The sequence below is a fragment of the Rhinolophus ferrumequinum genome, chromosome 27, assembly GCF_004115265.2.
Source record: "Rhinolophus ferrumequinum isolate MPI-CBG mRhiFer1 chromosome 27, mRhiFer1_v1.p, whole genome shotgun sequence".
NCBI lineage: Eukaryota > Metazoa > Chordata > Mammalia > Chiroptera > Rhinolophidae > Rhinolophus > Rhinolophus ferrumequinum.
In genome coordinates this window covers 19024307-19045301 of record NC_046310.1, presented here as the reverse complement: position 1 = coordinate 19045301, position 20995 = coordinate 19024307, and the positions used below count along the sequence as shown (strand labels likewise).

The 20995-nt window shown below is 35.7% G+C and overlaps 1 protein-coding gene across 6 annotated transcripts in view; it reads right to left on the bottom strand.

Moving 5' to 3' along the window:
- The window catches only part of RGS7 (regulator of G protein signaling 7), a 437701-nt gene that overhangs the window by 123693 nt on the left and 293013 nt on the right, over nucleotides 1-20995 (bottom strand). For all 6 annotated transcript variants that reach the window (XM_033099770.1, XM_033099771.1, XM_033099772.1 and 3 more), the window contains exon 4: nucleotides 6104-6154. In XM_033099770.1, the coding sequence (XP_032955661.1) occupies nucleotides 6104-6154 (51 nt within the window). The remainder of the gene's footprint in view (nucleotides 1-6103; nucleotides 6155-20995) is intronic.

Below are 20995 nucleotides of genomic sequence, written 5' to 3'. Positions count from 1 at the left end.
TAAGAAGAAACTTGTGTTGTGTTTGGAACCCTAAATACACCAGGGTAAGAAGCCTGTGCTAGCAGGCTGAAGGATGAGAGAATGAGATGTACATAGCTGACAGCCTACCAACAGAGAGTCCAGCAGAAATCAGCCAGGCAGAACCAAGCCAGAAATGATCAGTTGATCCATAGAATCATGAGCTAAATAGAATCATTGTCTGTTTTAAGCCACTACGTTTTGAGGGTGGTTTGTTACACAGAAAAAGTCAATTGGTATGATAAAATACTACTTCAAGCAAAGAGAAAAAAACAAGCAAAAAATACTGCCTCCAAGAGTAGAGACTACCTGTTCCTTGTTTCCCAAATAAAGACCTGGGGACCTAGGTGGATCAGATTGCAAGGACTATGTGGTGCGTCCAGGCAGAAAGGGCTCTGAAGAGCCTCAAAGAATCCCATACCTCAGAATAACAGAAAGGCAGCAGAATTACTCTCACACAACTGAGAGTAAGGAAGTAAAGCACCATAGGGTCTAAAGAAGCATAGCACACTTTCCCAGTTTGAGACAGGATTACTTGTGGTGTCCCCAAACTGAACCTGGTCAAAGCAGGGTGTAGATACACAGGAAAAGGCCCTTTAAATGGGAACGAGAAACAAAAGCAACTGAGTGAATGACCAAATGAAGACATTGGTGGTGGACGACATGCTTCCCAGTGGATAACAATGTGGATAGATGTTCACCAACTAAATTCTTCCTCTCATTTCCCTGCCGGTGTCCAACAACTGACGTGCATCAATTTTTCTATGAAATCAAAGTACCGCCTTATCGAATCTATCAGTTAAGCTCTAACTGTAAGACTAATGCAATTCATTCTGTTTTTCATTTGCACATAGATGATAGATAGATAGCTAGATAATAGATTGATAGATAGAGAATAGATTGATAGAGATAGATGATAGATACATACATAGATAGATAGATAGATGATAGATAATATTCTAGTTGAAAGGTGTTAATGAAACTATTAACTTCTGGCACCATGGCAACATAAGCAGTTTACAATTATCAATTGAAAAACAACCACAAAATAAAAACACACAAATAGAAACCTACATCAGCATTAAAAATTCGGGAAGGGTGCCAAAGCACATGCCTCCAATAGTCTAACAATATAGTATATATCGGATCATATTATAACACCCTCCTGAGAAAGCACCACAGGGCTAAGTAGAGAAGACTCTGGAAGTCTTCTTAAAACCTCCTGTGGTGGGAAGGTGAGAACACAGAAGAGAAGGCAGCAAACTCGTTTAGATTCTGTGCACTGAAGTTAATCAACAGCATCCAAAAGCAGCTAAGTAAGGTGGGGCTGTACCAACAGAAACAGTGCAACCGTGAACAGCTTCTCTCTACACTGTGGAGGACAAACGCCAGAGAAATCAGGCATGGCCTCAGCTCGCATGCAGCTGGGCAACTGACACAGCAGAATACAGGGTGGAAATGCGGCCCAGGCACATGGGTTCATCACACTCAGAGTCAGTATGGTATCACGACGAAGTCCTGAGGCTTGGGATTGCTCACAGTTCCTGCTCATTCCCCAATATACTCAGTCTGTTAACAAACAAACAAACAAAAAACTAATCTAATAATGCAAATTAATATTAGAAGCACAGTAGTTCCAGCTTCCAAAAAGAGAAATTATGGTATTGAATTATCTAGGGACAATCCACCCACCTTGTCAATAACCAAATATCAGTCCTGTGTAGAAGCCTTTAGGTTTGAGGAGAATAAATCGGGAAACAATTCATAAAACTACAAATGTTCCTATGACATAAAATGATATGAAGTAAACTTATGACTGTATATTTTTTTGTGCAATTAAAATATAAAAAATAAACGAGATTGATGTAATAAAAGAAGAGATGAAAGATGACTCATAAAACAGCATGCTATGACTGGAAGGGAACTTGCTAAAGGGCAGATATAGAGAACTGGAGAAAATAAGAAAAATGATGATAATTAAAAATGCAATAATATATTTATTCTCTATTAACAGCCATAAGGAACTTAATTGCCAGTGAAGGGAATTAGAATGGATGCTCTAATATACAAGCTTAATAAGTTTACCTAGATGGAGAAGGAAAATAGCTAAGAAAAGAATTAAAAAAACAAAATGATAATTGGGGTGTAAAATGAAATAAAACATACTACTAAATGTCATTTCAAAGAATAAACCAGAACAAATAAACAGAAAAATAATTAAACAACAAAAATTAATTAAAAACTGTAATTATTAATACTTTCTGAGCAATTATTATGTAATAGGTACAGTAATAACATATATATATATATTCTTAAATTTCAGGAAAGCACTAAGTAGTAGGTACAAATATTATATCCATTTTAGAAAATGAGGCTTAAGTAATAGAACAGGAAATTCTTTTTCTTCAACTTAAGAAAACCTGAATCAACAGACTTAAATGATTCAACAGATAATACAAATACATAAAAAAAAGAAAAGTATAAACTCCTAGCAATTATGTACCTATGTTTTGAATTTCAAAGACAGGAAAGACATTACAGGAATGTAGGCAAGGGAAAAACATGTATATGAAACATTACATATATATATGGAAAATTTCATATATATGTATGCTCCTATATTGAATATATGAAAGCAATGAATCAATATCTACAGTGTTTTAAAGAGGAAAGTTTGTCTCATCTATTTTTATATCTAGCTGAGTTGTTAACATGTGCAAGGGCTCAGGAACTGAACACCAACATACAATCCTGATAAATTTCTGGAAGAAGCATTCTAGCTTCACAATATATTAGTTAAAAAGACTAACAAAAACAAAATTTAGTAAAATAGTGACATAAAATTAGCATACGCAAATCAATACTTTTCACATATACACACAATAACCCAAACCAAATTAGATATAATGGAAAGGAAAACCCACATAGTAACACAAAATAAAATAACTAGGAACACGCTTAATAAGAAATATACAAAACCTATACAAGGAAACCTTAAAAGACCACAAAGCAAACTTGACCAAATGGAAAGACACAGCATGTTCTTGGATAGAAGACTCAAGCCTGTAATTGATCTGAGGAGCAGGTTTGAGGGAGGTAAATTAGGGTTCTATTTTGGTCATGTTGAGACTGACCCTTCAGGATAGAGGTGACGTAGGCATCAGATAGATGAGTATAGAGCGCCATACTCATCAACAGACTTAAATGATTCAACAGATAATACAAATACACCAAAAACAAATAACAACAAAAACAAAACCCAAAAAGTATAAACCCCTAACAATTATGTACCTATATTTTGACTTTCAAAGAGAGGGAAGACATTACAGGGATCTAGGAAGGGGAAAAACATGAAAGCTATAAACTTAGGAGTCCTCAGCATATGTCACTCGGCAGCAGTGTGTATATGAAGAAAAGAAAGGCACCGAGGACAGAAATCTGGACATTCCAACATTTACAGATTAGGTGGGGAGTGGAGAGCCATCATAGAAGACGGGCCGAACAATGTGGGAAGTGACAAAGAAGAGCCATGAGGGTCCTACCCTGGAAGCCAAAGACAATCAAGTCATTCAAGGAGGGAGTGTTCATCCTGTATTCCCAGTGCCTGTCCCATAGCAGAAATTCAGAAAAGGAGTGTTAAATGAATGCAAGTATGAATGAGACAATCAAGAAATGAATTTTTCCTAGAAAAATATAAATTGTGAAAACGGACCCAAGAGGTACAAGCAAACAAAAATTTTAGACTAATCTTGTGTGTATTATATGAATATGTAATTGTACATATGTGGATGTAAACATAACTAAAAATAATCCTAAATTTGAATGAAAAGTTCAAATATAGCTCTATTTTAAATGAGTAATACATTACAACCAATTGTCTAATAGTACCAAATCTCTAGAAACTATTCAGCCAAATGTCCATTGAATTGCTGTAATGGAAATTAAAATCTATTAAGTATTCATTAATGAAATATTGAACATTAAGTGTACCAACAATATGGACTCCTTGGTCTTGGATAAAACCCTAAAGATCATGCAACCCTCTCCCCTGTCTCCAAATGACTCATCAGCACTTGCTCCTATACCCCGTCATTAGTCTCTTCCAACTTGCCACAAATCCTCTTTCAACAAATTATTGTTATCTACAGCTTCAAATAATCCCCAGAGGTCTTTAAACAATCACTCAGCCACCACAAGATAGAAGTCTGGCATGGGTTTCTCTCTTATTTTTAAATATTTTCAGAGAATGTATAGGGTTAAAATTAGACCAGACATTATAATAACTATTTAGTCTCTCTGTATGAGCAATTCCAAAACGGTTTGATTAATTTCATATAGGCAGCCATAAAAGTAACTTTCATAACGTCACCTATGTTCTTGAACGTATTTAATTAGAATCATGATGCCAGATTGATTCATCATCATGTACAAAATCTGTTATATCTTCAGAACAATGATCAATGCTTCTTAGTTGTCTTAAAGTCTAGTACACAGCCTTTCAATCTGTAGAGGTTGAATTAGTTCATTAAAAAAAAAAAAAAAATCAACAAACCCAAACCAAATTTTTCAACCTGTCATAAATATGACAAAAGAAATATGTGTGATTGATTTTATCCTCTCATATACCTTCAAATGAAGCTTTCAAACATCCTTAAACTATTAAGCAAGCAAATAAAATCAGTTTTTTACACGTTATAGCTATAATGATATCACACATACAAATTATAAGCAACTGTTTCGTACTAGCTTATTATATCTGTGTATGTTCCCTGCTGCTCATACTCACTGAAGTACACTTTCAGTCGTGGCTTACAAATAAAAATACTCTTTGAATCCACTTCACCCTTTGAGCAATAATCTTCTTTGAAAATCAGTAGTTTCCTGGTTATCAATGACCGTGCTGATCTGTTTTTTGTACTGGGGTCTTTTGTCTGGCGCTACAGTTTATAAAGTCAGGCATGCCGCTAAAGTGAAGCTAAAATGTAAACTAGGTGAGAATGTGCCTTCCTTTCCCAAAAATTATCTCCTCTTTTCACTTAGTAATAATATGAGGCTGACAACAGCTCCTTCACCTTTTTTTAATTGTTTTAATCCCATTTAACCTGTTAGGGTAAGTATTTTAAATGCTCATGGACCAAAAAAGTAGGGGATGTATACTGGCATTTACGTATAGAATTGGAGCTACATTTTATGATAAAACTTTGCATCTTCATGTACAGTTATTTTTAAACCACTCTGACGTGGTAAGCACCAGAGGTGGGAGCGAAAGCCATGCTGAATTCTCTTCTAATCAGAGGGACGGTGGGTTGTGTAGTTATTGCATTGCCCTCTTTCTCTGCCATGTCATACTCAGTCACTGTAATTCTAATATTTTGGGGGTTGTTTTGTTTTCTCATTATGTTCTCTAAACAAAATACATCATATTTTCATTTCAGTGATGTGAATTGTTTGCCACATGCAAAGGCTCCTACAAGATATTATGTAAAAGTCATTAAATGCTTTAAATATGCAGGGATTTGTTCTAGGCAATGTAGTACTGTTCTCAAAGTCTGGAAATTGGCTCAGTACTGCAAAAATAGACATAATGGCCACCACAGTGAATGGATCCATGATTTAAATAAGAGCATTAAAGAAAATCACGGAGGCATGATAGAAAATCAGAATTACAAATAACATTGTTTTCAAACCGCATGCAAAAATGGAGTTAAGACAAAATTACAAATTAATGAGATTTACTTTTATGTGTTTTATGAAGGGAAATTTCATTACTTCATAATCACTTGCTATAAATTATAAGTTCAATTATTTATGAACATGTTTAGAGACCATGCATTCTAACAATCGTAAATCACCTGAATCAAATTTTATAAAACGGAATATTAAATATGTGAAAAATTATAAATATACACTAAGTTTTAGAAGAATATATGTTGACCATCATAAAATTTGCATAAATGCTAAAAGCATAGTTAAGTCTAACTATAATTTTTCAGGTTTGTTTCATTGTCAGATTAGCCCTGAGAAAACATATTTCTTAAAAACCACAAAGAACATAATTCTATCAATGGGAAAATGATTTATTTACCTGGATCTTCTATAGTTAAGTTCTTTATTAACCACTGAACAATGTCTGACCCTAGAAAAAGAAAAAAGAAAAACACAAATTTATGTGAACATTTGTTTATATATGTTAACTTTAAGAACTCTCAACTTTTAGCACTCATATTAGTAGCAATGTTTCTAATTGTTACAGTCACAGATTAAAGATCAGCCATATATGGAGTAGTGAAAACATAGTGTGAATATATAGCTTTTCCTCAATGGGCTAAGGTGCAAACCAGGAAATTACTAAATATGAAATATCTAAACATGAAGATTTAATACACCAGTAGTGGATAAAGTGATTTGTTCATTTGTTCGTTGAATAAATGTTTATTGAATGCCCACTTTGTGTCAAGCGCAATTCTTAGCATGGCATAACTAATACTTTATAAAACAGTCTCTGTATAGTCTCTCATTTCTGGTTGCTCCACCTCATCCTGTATCTATTCTTAAGCCAAGCCACATTGCTTGTCAGTGTTTGAACACTCCTGTGTGTTTCAACTCTCTGTGTCTTTAAAGTACTTCTCTCTTTGACTGAAATGTCCTTCCACTAGTTTCAAAACACTCAAGATTCATCGACACAACCAAACTTCCCTTGACCCTCAACTTTGTCTACTAAGTTTATAACACGCTCCACGGAACCTCACTGGAATCTGTGCGGCTTTGTACCACAGTGTTGATCACACAACGTTGCAACTGTTTACTTGCTTAAAGCTCTAGAGTGAGAAACTTGAAGCGGGGTATCATAGTTATCTTCATCTATTTGGAGCATGGGAAGAGCTTAATAATGTGTGATGAATAAAAATACATGAGTGACTATGTCTTTCACTCCATATGGAAAAAATGAGGGTGAGTCTACATAAAATGTAATGCTTGAGGTAGATATTGGTAAATGAACAAGACAGAAAGTTAGTTGCTGAAGGGACCTATGCCAAAGTTAAACTGTGGCTAACAGTCAATAAAAACCACTAATTACACATTTTCTATATACTAGTAGGTGCTGGGAGTAATAGGAACTTGAATCTAATAGAAAAGTTCACACTGCGTTCAGCAGGTCTTGAATTCCAAGCTAAAGAATTTGGAAGGTCGCTTTTTTTTTTCCTTCTCCTGTAAATTAAGCAGAGTAAGAGACCAGCAATTATCTGTGAACAGTAGATGAGATGACAAAGCTGAAGGACATTGACTGGCAGTGTGTGTGGTGCGCCTTAGACCATTCAGAAAGAAAGCAGGCTGTCCAACATTTCTACTGGTTGTGATCCAGGACTGAGAGGATAAGGCCCTGAACTAGTTCAGTGTACGGGCGAATTAAAACAGAATTTGGGACTTGTTTCAGGATTTGGGTCAGTGGGAGAATTAAAAAAGGAACTCAAGGTTTCCAGTTCAGCGGCATTGCAGATGAACTGAAGGGTGAAAATAAGAGCAGAAATGAGAGTTATAGGAAGAAGAGTTGATATACCTGGGATGGTCATTTCTATTAAATGTGGCTTTCTCACTTCTGCATAAAATGACAAAATTATGTATGAAAAGAGTGGTGCATACATAGTAGGCTGCAACAGAGCTGCATGAATAAGTTCCCTGAAGGCAGGGGTGTGTGTTATTCCTCCTTGGATTCCAAACACACAAACCAGTGCCTGACATGTAAAAAGTGATCAGTAAATGTTAAAAGAAGGGAGGAATGAACAGCAAGATAGCCCTTTCTCTATCTTTCCCTAGGAGAGTTTACAGAAGGATGGCATCTGCCACACAAATACTGTTTGACTGGCGTGTAATTTCCAGCTACTGTAATCAACCTTCACAAGGACAATTTTCCCCTTCCAAGGCTATCACTTCACCACTCCATCTATAATTAAAGCAAATAAATAAAAGACACTGAGACATCAATATCATTTCCTCATCTGTGGTATGGCCCTGCGTAGTAAAGGGGTTTCCTCAGTCTGCCCCTCTGTGGAGGGACGAGACCTGGAGTAGGTTCTGTTCTGAGCCTGTATCACTTCCACTGCAGTCCATGTTCCCTTTACAGATTACAGCACACCCTTAGCTACAAGTGTCGACTACAGCTATCCATACCCTGAACCTGAATTTGAGGTACACACACACACACACACACACACACACACACACCATGAAATTTTTTATAAATATGATATATGAAGACTTTGCAAGCAACCAAAATGTTACAATTTTGGTTTGTATCCTTTACAAAACTAAACTCTTTTTGTAATTTCTGCTAAAGTTATTAATGAAAACTCTACCTCCGAATCACAATGGAAGGAGCCCAAATATTCCTGAAGCAAGACATTAAACATTAAAATACAGTTCTTTCAGGAAAATGAGTAGATTCTGCAATGCCCAAATATCTCACTGAAACCTCAGTGTTGGCAATATGAATATATTTTATTAGCAAATAACATAGTATCATGTTTTGGAGGGGATAACTGTCCTTAAGATCTCGAGCTAAAAATAAGACATTATATCTGCATATCCGGACAATATTTTTTTCCAACATTATTCTTAGTTCCTTGAAACAGGCACACTAAATATTTGTCATCATCATCATTAAATAGGAATAAGGAACATTTATTGAGTTTCTATGGAAGTCAGGCTGTAGACCTGAAATTTTGGGGACACAGAGGGAAGAATGTGGAGTGAAGCAGAGTCACTCTTCTGTGAGTCTCTTGAGGGAGAAACATCTTACTCATAATATTCCCCTCCATTCTCTTCCAAGTGCTAAACACATACCACCATTAAATATTTATTGGAGGTATGGCTCGATGTTGATAAACATATACTCTATGCACAAAGGATTCAACACACCGAAAAATCAGCTGCAACAGTAATTCCCATCCAGCATTTTATGAAACCCCAGTGTATCTCTAATTGTCATAATTTTTAAAACTCTTCATGCAAAACTAATTTCCACTCAGTTTAATTTTAAAAACTGACAAATTTCTATTATATTTGAAAACAAAGATTTTTTTTGAAGCTAGCCTTGTACCATTTTGTAAAGCTGAAAGAATTAACCAAACTTTCCTTAATCTTTAAAATAATTGCTACTACCGTGTTTCCCTGAAAATAAGACCTAGCCGGACAATCAGCTCTAATGCGTCATTTGGAATAAAAATTAATATAAGACCCGGTAGTATATTATATTATATTATTATATTATATTATATTATACCCGGTCTTACAGTAAAATAAGACTGGGTCTTATATTAATTTTTCTCCAAAAGACGCATTAGAGCTGATGGTCCGGCTAGGTCTTATTTTCAGGGAAACATGATATCTCAGAATAATGATTTGTTTCTAATGATTACTTGTGTTCTCGCTTGTTGACGCATCCTGCCCCATCTTAAATGCAACTGGAAAACGATTGTCAGGTCTGAAGATTCATTCAATAAGGCATTCCATGTTCAAATGCTGTATATATTATTTTCAGCATTTTGTTACTAAGACACCTCTTGGTTCCCAGGGTGAGCATTGTCCCCTACTGAAGGGTGATAAACTCGATTTGTTCAATCACAGGTGTGTTTCTGGTGAGCTATGGAGGGCATTGATGTTTCCTTCCTTCCTTCCTTCCTTCCTTCCTCCCTCCCTCCCTCCCTCTCTCTCTCTCTGTCTCTCTTTCTTTGTCTGTCTTGTTTTTAGATATATTTGACACACATTATATTAGTTTCAGGTGAACAACATAATGATTTGATATTCCTGTATATTGTGAAATGATCACTACAGTAAGTCCTGTTAACATCCATTATCATACATAGTTACAAATTTTTTTTCTTGTGATGAGAACTTTCAAGAGCTACTTTCTTATCAACTTTCAAATATACAGTAGAGTATTATAGTCATTATGCTGTACATTACACCCTTAAGACATTTATTTTATAACTGAAAGTTTGTATAGTTTGACTACCTTCACACATTTTGCTGCCCCCTTACCCCTACTCTGGCAAACACCCATCTGTTCTTCATATCTACGAGTTCAGATTTTTGTTTGCTTGTTTTAGATTCCACATATAAGTGAGATTATACAGTATTTGTCTTTCTCTGTCTAACTTATTCCCTTAGCATAATGTCCTCAAGGTCTATCCATGTTGTCACAAATGACAAGATTTAATTCTTTTTTATGGTTGAATTATACACACACACACATATCTTTATCTATTCATCTGTCAATGGACATTTAGATTGCTTCCATATTTTGGCTATTGTAAATGCCACAGTGAACATAGGGGTGCATATGTCTTTTCAAATTAGTGTTTTGGATTTCTCTGTATAACTACCCAGAAGTGGAATTGCTGGATCATATGGTAGTTCTAGTTTTAATATTTTTGAGGACTCTCCATTGATACTTTCAAATAAAAAACTACTAATATCTAAGATTAATACACCAAGAAGAATTAATATACTAAATTTTGATTTCTTGTAGGAAAGCGATTTTGATTACAAAGAACAATATTTGAGGAAAGTATAAAAAAATAAACAAATAAATGAAGAAATTTACTAAAAGATACCTTGAACCAAAGGAAAGGAATGCATTTGGGTTTCAAGGAAAAGAGAAGCAGGACTCTTTACAATGTCGGAAACTTCTCTCCTGCTCATATCTTGGTTCCTTTCTGGACATATTTCTCTAAAAATAGCCTTTGCTGCTTCCCATCCATGAAGTGGGTAGTGAAAGCTCACAGGTCCTGGGTGTACATCTCCTCCTCTGAAGGCAGCAGGCAGTATGAGACTAAATCTTGTCGGCACAATTCCTCCTTTCTGATGGAGGGTCTCAGCTTGGGGAAGGCACGCATTCCTATATCAATCAACTGTGGCAAGAAATGTGAAACCAGAGTGCATTAACGTAGCTGTGCTGGTGGGAGGCATACATGGAAACAGTTTCCAGAAAGAATGGGCGCTTGGCAAACAAAACAATAGGTATAAGCTACATCTTCCTTCCAGTTCTTCAGCTTTTACATTTTCATAACAAAAAAAGCACAAGACACAGGAGACGTGGAACTCAAAAACATGTCAAATTTTGAATGAAATGAGCATGCTCTTCTGCTTTGTTATAAATATAAATGTGTTTCGTTCTATGAAATTATTATATTTCTGAAAGGCAGAGTGTGAATACATTTTTGTGGGTGTGAGTAAAACTACATGTAAGGTGCACTAAAAGAATTCCAAAGAACCTCATGGTATGTATGCATTTGTGGGTTTTTATGAGTGTGTATTTTTTAAAGTAAAGAATTTGTTTTTTAAAATTAATAACTTACACCCAATTGACTTTGTTATGTCTGGATTTTTACATGTCAACTATATTTAGAGAAGATTATCCAGTTGTCATTGCATTAAAATTACCTTCTGATCACAGTTTGGAATGGGATTAAATGTATGATGTAAAAATATTTCTTCCAATTTTCCATAGCTGATAACTCCCCTGAAATCTAGAGACTAACGGGAGAGTAATATCAAAACAGAGATTACTCCTTTTGATAAATCTGAGACACATTTTAAGCCTCAGTCTACATTTTTAAAATGTAGAAAAGAGGACATTTAAATGTATTGTAAATGTGATGACAAAAAGCATATTATCTTGTTGACTACATTTCCTTTCCAGGTTCTGCTCTTCAGAGTTCTATGGCCCTTGCCCCAAAAGTAGAAACACAGAAAATGTTGGTCTTTTGCATCTGCAAATCAAAGGATCCCCAGTCCAAACATTAATAGCATTTACTACCACTGTGCTCTGAAGACAGAAAGAGTAAAATTATATTTCCCTACTTTCTGGCAAAGCACAATGCAAATAAGTTAGATATGGGGTAAAATTCCTTGATTGTTTTTCGGCAGATATTTAACTAAGATCATGGGAATTTGTCTGAATTTTTAACACACAAAGCAAGAATTTTGTGCTGCTTCAAAGCCTGAGAAGCTTTAAAGATAGGCAGCAAAAACAGCAAGGAAGCAAAAACGACAATAATTAGGGCATAAAAGGAAATTGGGATGACCCTAAGAACTGTTTCCTACCCTCTCCCAGAGATCAAGATGATTAGTATCAGCCAGAGGAGCTTTTACCAAATCATGCTCTGACAAACACCACTTGTGTCTCTTGTACGAAACGCTGAGAGTAAGTGTGGGAAATGCCACAGAATTAGGTGAAGGAAGTGAAAAAATTGTTTCTTGATGCATGCTTTATTGCAATAAAGAGCACTGAAAAATCAAGAGCAGAATAAGTTTGCAGTGGGTCCTCAGGATTGGGATATAGTGAAGGGAACCAAAATTTTGCCACCTAATGTTGCTTTTTGTGATATTAATTTTAAGCTGCTTATTAAAAAACAAACCAACCAACAACAACAACAACAAAACACTCAGAAATAACCTTTAACCACCCCCACCCCTCCTTTCTTGCCTAAGAGATTCAGAGAAACCTGCTTCAGGAAGGGAATCTTACAATGCTGCCATAGCCTAATTTGAATTAAGTATGTTAAATAAGAGGACATCAGACAGGCTCCTGTTAGCTAGATACCCACCCACTGTGTCCCATTGTTTCCTAGTTGCCCAGCAAGAATGTTCCTGCCATGTATGTCCCCCTCTTCCTCAAGTATCTGTAAATTGCCCATTCTCCCTTGAAAGCTAATACCCCTCCCCTCCTTTCTCCTTTGTCCAAAATGTCATATACACTTAATGTTGCCTAAGTGGTTTTGAAATTTTCATGCCTATGTGAATTCCCTATGCACATGTATTAAAAAGTTGATCTTCTCCTTTTAATCTGTCTTTGTCAATTTGATGATTAGTCCAGCTAGAAGAACTTGAAGGTGGGAAGAAAATAATTAATTATTTTTTAGTTCCCACAATATAGAATCCCTTTAAGAAAAAAATTATTACACTTATTTTTTTGGTTCTCCAGTTCTTTAGGCTCCCCAAAAAATGAAATAAGTGATAAGTAAAATGTAAAATGTGAAGATATAACTATGAATTTTGAGTTAGCTAATATATTGGAATTTATGAATAATAAATGATTGGTTAATTAATTAATCTATCCCATATGTTAGCTGCTCCTGTATGAAGAAATGTCTAGGATACTTGTCCTCAACATATCTTTCTAAAGCTATACATAGGTTACGTCCAATTGTCTAATTGTCCCTATGAGGCACAGATGAGATGAAGAAAATGTTGATTGATAGACAAAAAGTTCCTCTAGTGTAGTTTACCGCCACAAGAGAATGAAAGAGTAAATTAACATCTACTGAGTTTTTGTTACAAGATACGCTAGGTATTTCACATAGGTTTCCTTTAAAATCTCTGCCTTGGCTTTCAATATTAAATGCTTTGAAATTCAATAAATAAAAAATTCCAGAACTACAACAAGAAAAAAAATCCATTATACATATTTACATGAAAAGTCTTCAGTAACCCTAACCCTAACCCTAGCTCTAGCCCTAACCCTAACCCTAGCTCACGTCCTAACCCTAACCCTAGCTCTAGCCCTAACCCTAACCCTAACCCTAACCCTAACACTAACACTAATAATAACCCTAACCTTGTTGTGCCTGGATAGATTAAAGGACTTGCACAGCATGCAGGCCTTCCATGGTTTGCCTCTTTTCTACCCCTCAAGTCACACCCTTCTCTCTTCTGGACTTTATAACTTGAAATCAACTTGAAATTCTTTAACCATAAGTAGAATGATGCTTCATACTCCATGCTTTTACAAAGACTGTTTATTCTGGTTGGAATTATTTCTTCTATCTAAGACACAGCCCAAGTGTCACTTTCTCCTGAAAGTTGTGTTGGTTATTACCTCCTCACCTCCTCTTCTATACTGAATTAAAATATCCACTCTTGAATCTCACAGCACAGTGTCTACTCCTCCATTTCAACTTATAGCATCGAATAGTTGTTGTCTATATATGGATCACTAGACTATAAACTCCTCAAGGACTAGAGCACAGTACCTGGTAGAGAGTCAAGAACTACTAGTCAGGATTCAAAGTGAATTTCCCAAAGACCAAACTCAGAATATAGTAGTCCTGAACACCTTGGAGTTTTCGTGTATTTTGAGATAGTATTGGGATTCTTTAACTGTCACTGCTACCTAAATAAACTTTATACTTTCAATGCTATAAAGTTAAGAATCATTTGATTTCTTTGGTTCAAGGACATCTTGCAAAATGACCATAGACATTTAATAGTGATTCTTAAATACAGTTAAAAATGAAGTAAATTTTGAACAGTGCCTTTTAAACTAGAAATTCTCCATTTTGATAAACAACAATAAAATTATATAAATAAATACATGTGTCCTGTTGTAGATGATATTTATTTATGTACTTCCAGTTTACTACGTTTGGTCAATAAAGTTAATATGCTCAGAGCTACATTTTTGGTAATTTTATTAAGCATTTTTTAGCAAGTACTTGTTTGCTAACCTGTTTATTTTTTCACAACAGTTTTAGGTTCACATAATATTGAAAAGGTACAGAGACTTCCCATATAACTCCTGTCTTCACACATGCACAATCTCTCAACATGTCTTATTAATGTTGTGCATTTGTGACAATTGGTAAACCTATGTTGACACATCGTTATCAGAGTTCCCAGTTTACATTAGGGTTCACTCTTGGTGTTGTCCATTCTATGAGTTTGGACAAATTTATAATGACATGTATCCACTATTATAGTAATATACAGAATAATTTCACTGCCCTCCTCTGTGTTCCACTTATTTATCCCACTCTCCCTTCTAAACCCTAGTAACTGATCTTTTTACTCTCTCCATAGTTTTACCTTTTCCAGAATGTTGTATAATTGGAATTATACAGTAGATAGACTTTTCAGATTGGCTTCTTTCACTTAGTAATATGCATTTAAGTTTCTCTCATGTCTTTTCATGGCTTGATAGTCATTTCTTTCTTAGCACTGAATAATATACCATTGTTTGAGTGGGGGTGCCAAGAATAAACACTGAGGAAAAGACAGACTTCAATAAATGCTGCTGGAAAAACTGGATAGTCACATGCAAAAGAATGAAAGTAGTCTTCTATCTTATATCATACATAAACATCAACTCAAAAAGGATTAAAGACTTAAATGCAAGACTTGAAATGATAAAAGTCCTAGAAGGAAATATAAGAGAAAAGCTCTTTGACATTGCCCTTGACTATAATTTTTTGGATATGACACCAAAAGCTCAGGAAAGCAAAAATAAACAAGTGGGACTATATCAAACTAAAAACCTTCTGTACAGAAGAAGAAACAATCAGCAAAATGAAAAGACAATCTATGAATTGGAAAAAAATATTTGCAAACCATATATTCAGTAAGGGGTTAATATCCAAAACATATAAGGAACTCATATAACTCAATAGTAAAAAAATGAAAACCTGATTTAAAAAATGGCCAAAGGACCTGAATACACATTTTTCTAAAGAAGACATACAAATGGCCAATGCCAACAGATACATTTAAAGATACTCAACATCTTTAATCACATTAATCATCTGGGAAATACAAATCAAAACCACAACGAGATATCACCTCATACCTTTTAGCATAGCTTATATATATATAAGTATATATGTATATGGCAAGTACTTATGAGGATGCAGAGAAAAGGGAACTCTTGTGCACTATTGGTGGAAATGTAAATTAGTACAGCCAATAGGGAAAACAGTATGGAGATGACTGAAAAAATTAAAAATGGACCTACCATATGACTCAGCAATTCCTTTTCTGGGTATACACCGAAAGAAAATGAAATCAGTACCTCAAAGCAGTTATCTACATGCCCTTGTTCATTGCAGCGCTATTCACAAGAGACAAGACATGGAAACAACCTAAGAGTCTATTGACAGATGAATGGGTCAAGCAAATGTGATATATGTTGTATAATATTATTCAGCCTTAAAAGAAAAGAAAAGAAAATTCTGCCATTTGTGACAACATGGATGAACTGGATGACATTATGCTAAGTGAAATAAACCAGACACAGAAAGAAAAATACTGCATGATGTCACTTGCAATGTGAACCTAAAAACGTCAAACTCATAAAAGCAGAGAATAGAACAGTGGTTGCCAGGGACTAGAGAGTAAGGAAAATGGGGCAGATGTTGGTCAAACGGTACAAAGTTTTAGTGGTAGGATGAATCAATTCTGGAGCTCTAACGTACAACATGGGCACTATAGCTAATAATTGCATTGTTCAATTCAAGTTTGCTGAGAGTAGATCCTAAGTGTTCTTACCACAAACAAAGAAAGGTAACGATGTGAAGCAATGAATTAACTTGATTGTAGTAATCATGTCATAATGTATATGTAAATTGAAAAATCATGCTGTAATATATACAATTTTTATTTATCAGTCATACCTTTAAAGCTTAGGGACAAAAAGGAAATATAATAAGAGGCCAGACAACTCCCCTGTTCTCTTTGTACCATGTGAGGGTACAACCAGAAGTCAGCAGTTTGCAACCTAGAAGGTTTTTACCAGAACCAACCATGCTGGCACCCCGATCACAGACTCACAGACTCCAGAACTGTGAAATATAAATTTCTGTTGTTTATAAACCCAGTTTATAATGACTAAGCCCAAGCTGACTAAGATGTAAGACATCTTAGTTGCTTCCAAATTTTGGTAATTATGAATAAAGCTGTAATAAATACTCATGTGCAGTGTTTTGTGTGGACATGTTTTCAACTCCTTTGAGCAAATACCAAGAAATGCAATCATTTCATTATATGATAAGAGGAGGTTTAGTTTTGTAAGAAACTAAATGGCTGCACCATTTTGCATTTCCACCAGCAATGCAGCTCAGTAAAGGAACAATGGTCTCTGCCAGCACTTCTGTCTGGGAGAAAGCTGCCCCTTCAGCACCTTCCCTGTAGTCAGACAATTCAGTTCCTCGCTGCCTGTCCCTGGTGCCTTTCAAACAGCTGACCCAGCATTGGAGCTCAGAGCTAGTGAGTTCCTCAGAGAGTAAGTCCAGGCATGGGCCCTTTAAGAGGAATGCCTGGGACTGCAGCCACCCTCCATCTAACTCAGGCACAATCACCGCTGGTTTTCATAGCCAGCAGTTGTGGGGACTTCTCTTTCCAGCACTGAATCCCTGGACTGGGGAGCCTACTGTGGGGTTGGGACACCTTCATCCTCAGGGGACATATCCACAGCCAAGATGGCCATCCGAATTTGTAACTGGCACACAAGGGTATGGGGACAAGCCCCTTCTGCATTTTCCCCCTCCTACCAGTCTTGAGGTGGCTTCTTCTGAATATTCTCAGTTATAGGACTGCTGTTCGGCTAGACTTCAGGTGATTCTCAGTAATGGTTGTTCTGTAGTTTAGTTGTAATTTTGATGCGGTGGTGAGAGGAGGCAAGAACAGAGTTTAAGTCATCTGACATCTTGACTTTCTGGTACACTATTGTCAATGGAATCAACTGAGTGATCATAATTCAGATGGGCTCCTGCCTTGCTCACTCTCTTTCAGGGAACTGTTTCATTAATTGCTTCACACATTCTTATAATCACTTCCAAAATTTTTATTGTGTTTTTTGTAAGGGAAAGATAGAGAAAGTATTGAAATTTTAATTTATATATATATATATATATGTATTTGTTTTCCCAAATGCTTTTATTATTAAGTTTATTGGAGTGACATTGGTTAGTAAAATTACATCAGTTTCAAGTGTATAATGCTATAATACATTGTGTGCTTAACAACCAAAGTCAAATCTTCCTTTGTCACCATACATTTGACCCCCTTTACCCTCTTCTACCACCCTGCTCCCCTTTACCCTCTGGTAACCACTAAACTGTTGTCTGTGTCTATGAGTTTTTGTTTGTTTGTTTGTATTGTTCTTTTGTTGCTTTCAGTTTTATATTCCACACGAGTGAAGTCATATGGGTCTTGACTTTTTCTGTCTGACTTATTTCTCCTAGCATAGCATGACAATCTCAGATCCATCCATGTTGTTGCAAATGGCAGTATTTCATCTTTTCTTATGACTAAGCAATATTCCATTATACATATGTATCACATCTTAATTATATTTTAATGTGATAGAAGGCAAAGCATTTTAATTTATAAAATAATTATGCTGAATGAGAATAGACAAATAAGAGTACACACCATATGATTCTATTTACACAAAATTATATGAAATGAAAATTAATCTAGATTGACAAGAAGATGATCCGTAGTGACTGAAAATAGTGTGGGGTGAAAAGACAAGAGGATGGATTTCAAATGGGCATGAAGAAACCTCTATGGGGGCAATAGAAATGCTTACTACCTTAATTGTGGTGATGGCTTTAGGGATGTATTTATATGCAAGTCCATAGAATTTTACACTTTAAGACTAGTTTACTAGACATTAATTATATCTCAATAAGTATAAAGCTCACTAGAGCTGGAAAGAAAGGAAGGAAGGTGGGAAGAGAAAAGAAGAAGAAAGAAAGAAAGAAAGAAAGAAAGAAGGAAGGAAGGAAGGAAGGAAGGAAGGAAGGAAGGAAGGAAGGAAGGAAGGAAGGAAGGAGAGGGAGGGAGGGAGGGAGGGAGGGAGGATGGAGGAGGGAGGGAGTTATGGAGGTAGATATCGAGAGAGAGAGATAAGAGCTGCTAGATAGACAGCTATAACGAGAGATAGAAAAACATCAAAAGGCTCACCTACGAAATAAGCCCCTCCTACCTCCACCGCCCGCAATCCTCCATCCCTCACCTCCCCTCCCTCCCTACTCCCTCCCTCCCTACCCCATCCTCCTCCCTGAAAGGAGAAAGGTTTTTTAAACTGCCCTGCTTATGCCTTCATTGTGAATCAAGTGGTAAGATGAAAACATTTTTTCACCACTGAATGGTCCAGAACTTTGATGTCCAATGCATGAACCACTAGCCACATGGAGCCATTAAAATTAAATGGAATTAAATTTAAAATTCAGCTTGTCGGTCGCATTAGCCACATTCAAGTGCTCAATTTAAACCACATGTGGCCAATGGCTACTGTATTGGACAGTGTAGATCTAGATGTACATCATTGCAGAAAGTCTATTGGACAGTATTGGTCCAGACATTACAGTATTACAGAAATAATTCTCTGACTGCGTGTGTTTGTGCTTAGTCATGTGAAAGGGAATAGCCTAGGGCCTACGATAGTATAGCCATACATCAATAACAACAACAACAACAATCCGTTAATGTCTCTTCCATTCAATTTGGGAAGAACATTTCTGTGAAGTAAGAATAAGAAGTAAATTGAGGGAATTTAAAACAAGTGCTCCAAGCCAAATACAAGAGGCAGAAGTTGAAATTAGCTATAAAATAGAAGGAAATTAGATTAATTTGGAAATAGAATAGTAAGAATAAAGCTTTCTAAGGAAATACAAAACCTAGACGCCATTAGATAAATAACAGATAAATATGAATTCATATAAATTTAAAAATTCTACACAGAAAAAAGAAAAGGTATATAAATAAAGTAAAAATAAATGAAAGAAAGAACTGTGAAATTTTTGTACTTAATCAGAAAAGGGAAGTATTTCTTCCACATTGCCTTCATCTTGATGTTATATTTGATATTTATTGATACTAGATTTCATGTTTGTTTTTTTCAACCTCCAGTAGAATTTAAGGTCCATGAAGACATGGCTGTATTTTCAGTGTCTAAAGTAGTGTCTGGCATATAATAATAATTCAATAAATCATTGGTGAATGAATGGGTGAATATAAATTTAAAACTTTGAGAAAATAACGACAGACTAGCAACCCATGAGCAAAGCAGGCAGATATATGAACAAGACGTTCACTGAAAATTAAATGGTTCATATTAAATGATCAATAGTATCTAAATAAATTCTAATTAAAACATATGCATAAAAATTTTCACTCGACACATTGACAAAATGAAAAAAAAAAGTATCATAATAGACAATTTTGAGGAAGGGATCAGAAACCAAATTTTTATACACTTGTCAGTTCAGTCTTTTTGCAGGATAATTTTGAAATATTCATAAAATTATAGCTAACACTTACCTGATGGGTCAGCAAATCCACTATTTTAAAAGTTTGCTCTATTGACGTATTCATACATGTACATAAAGCCATGCACTCACACACACACACACACACACACACACACACAAATATGCTCATTTCATCATTGTCTGTAATAACCCAAAAAAGTAAAGTAAAGTGTCAGTACAACCTGATATTCTGGTGTTCTGAGCATAGGAATGCACTTTAATGAATGCAAACTGACTCTTAAAAAAGAACTTGAGTAAAGAGGATAACAGAATCCTTAAAGGGTTTCATCCTAATTGGAAATTCTGAGTTTGCACCAAAACGTAATTACTGCAAAAAACATGACCCTATTCCAAAGCCTCATGAAACAGCTTCCCTCCCACTCCTGCACCTGCCTCCAGCAAAACATCCTGGGAATCCACTCACCTGTTCATTAAACCAGAGTCATTTAGCACTCTTTTTGGGGACTGTGAGAGAATAACAAAAGAGAAGCATCATTCTACCTAGAAGAAGCTCACTGCCTACTAAGGGAAGGTAGCTGCAGAAAGAGAAGAAAGTTGGACTATGCTGATGCTATGCCTTTACTCCAATACCGAGGCTGGAAATCCGGAAGAATCCACACAGCTCTACGTTTCCATTATAAATTTAGTCTCCTACCCCAGCCTTTCTTACTGGTACTCAGTAATTCATTTTCCACCCATTTGCTTATTCATTTATTTGTTCACTCCACAACCTGAGTACTTGCCATGCAATGATGGGGACAGTGGCACACTGGAGAGAAAAGATAAAAAGAATATGATGCTCATTCTCAAAGAATTCATGGAATGGTACTTGGGGCAAGGAAACAGGAGAATATCCTGCAATGTGGTAAGTGCTCGGATAGACCTAA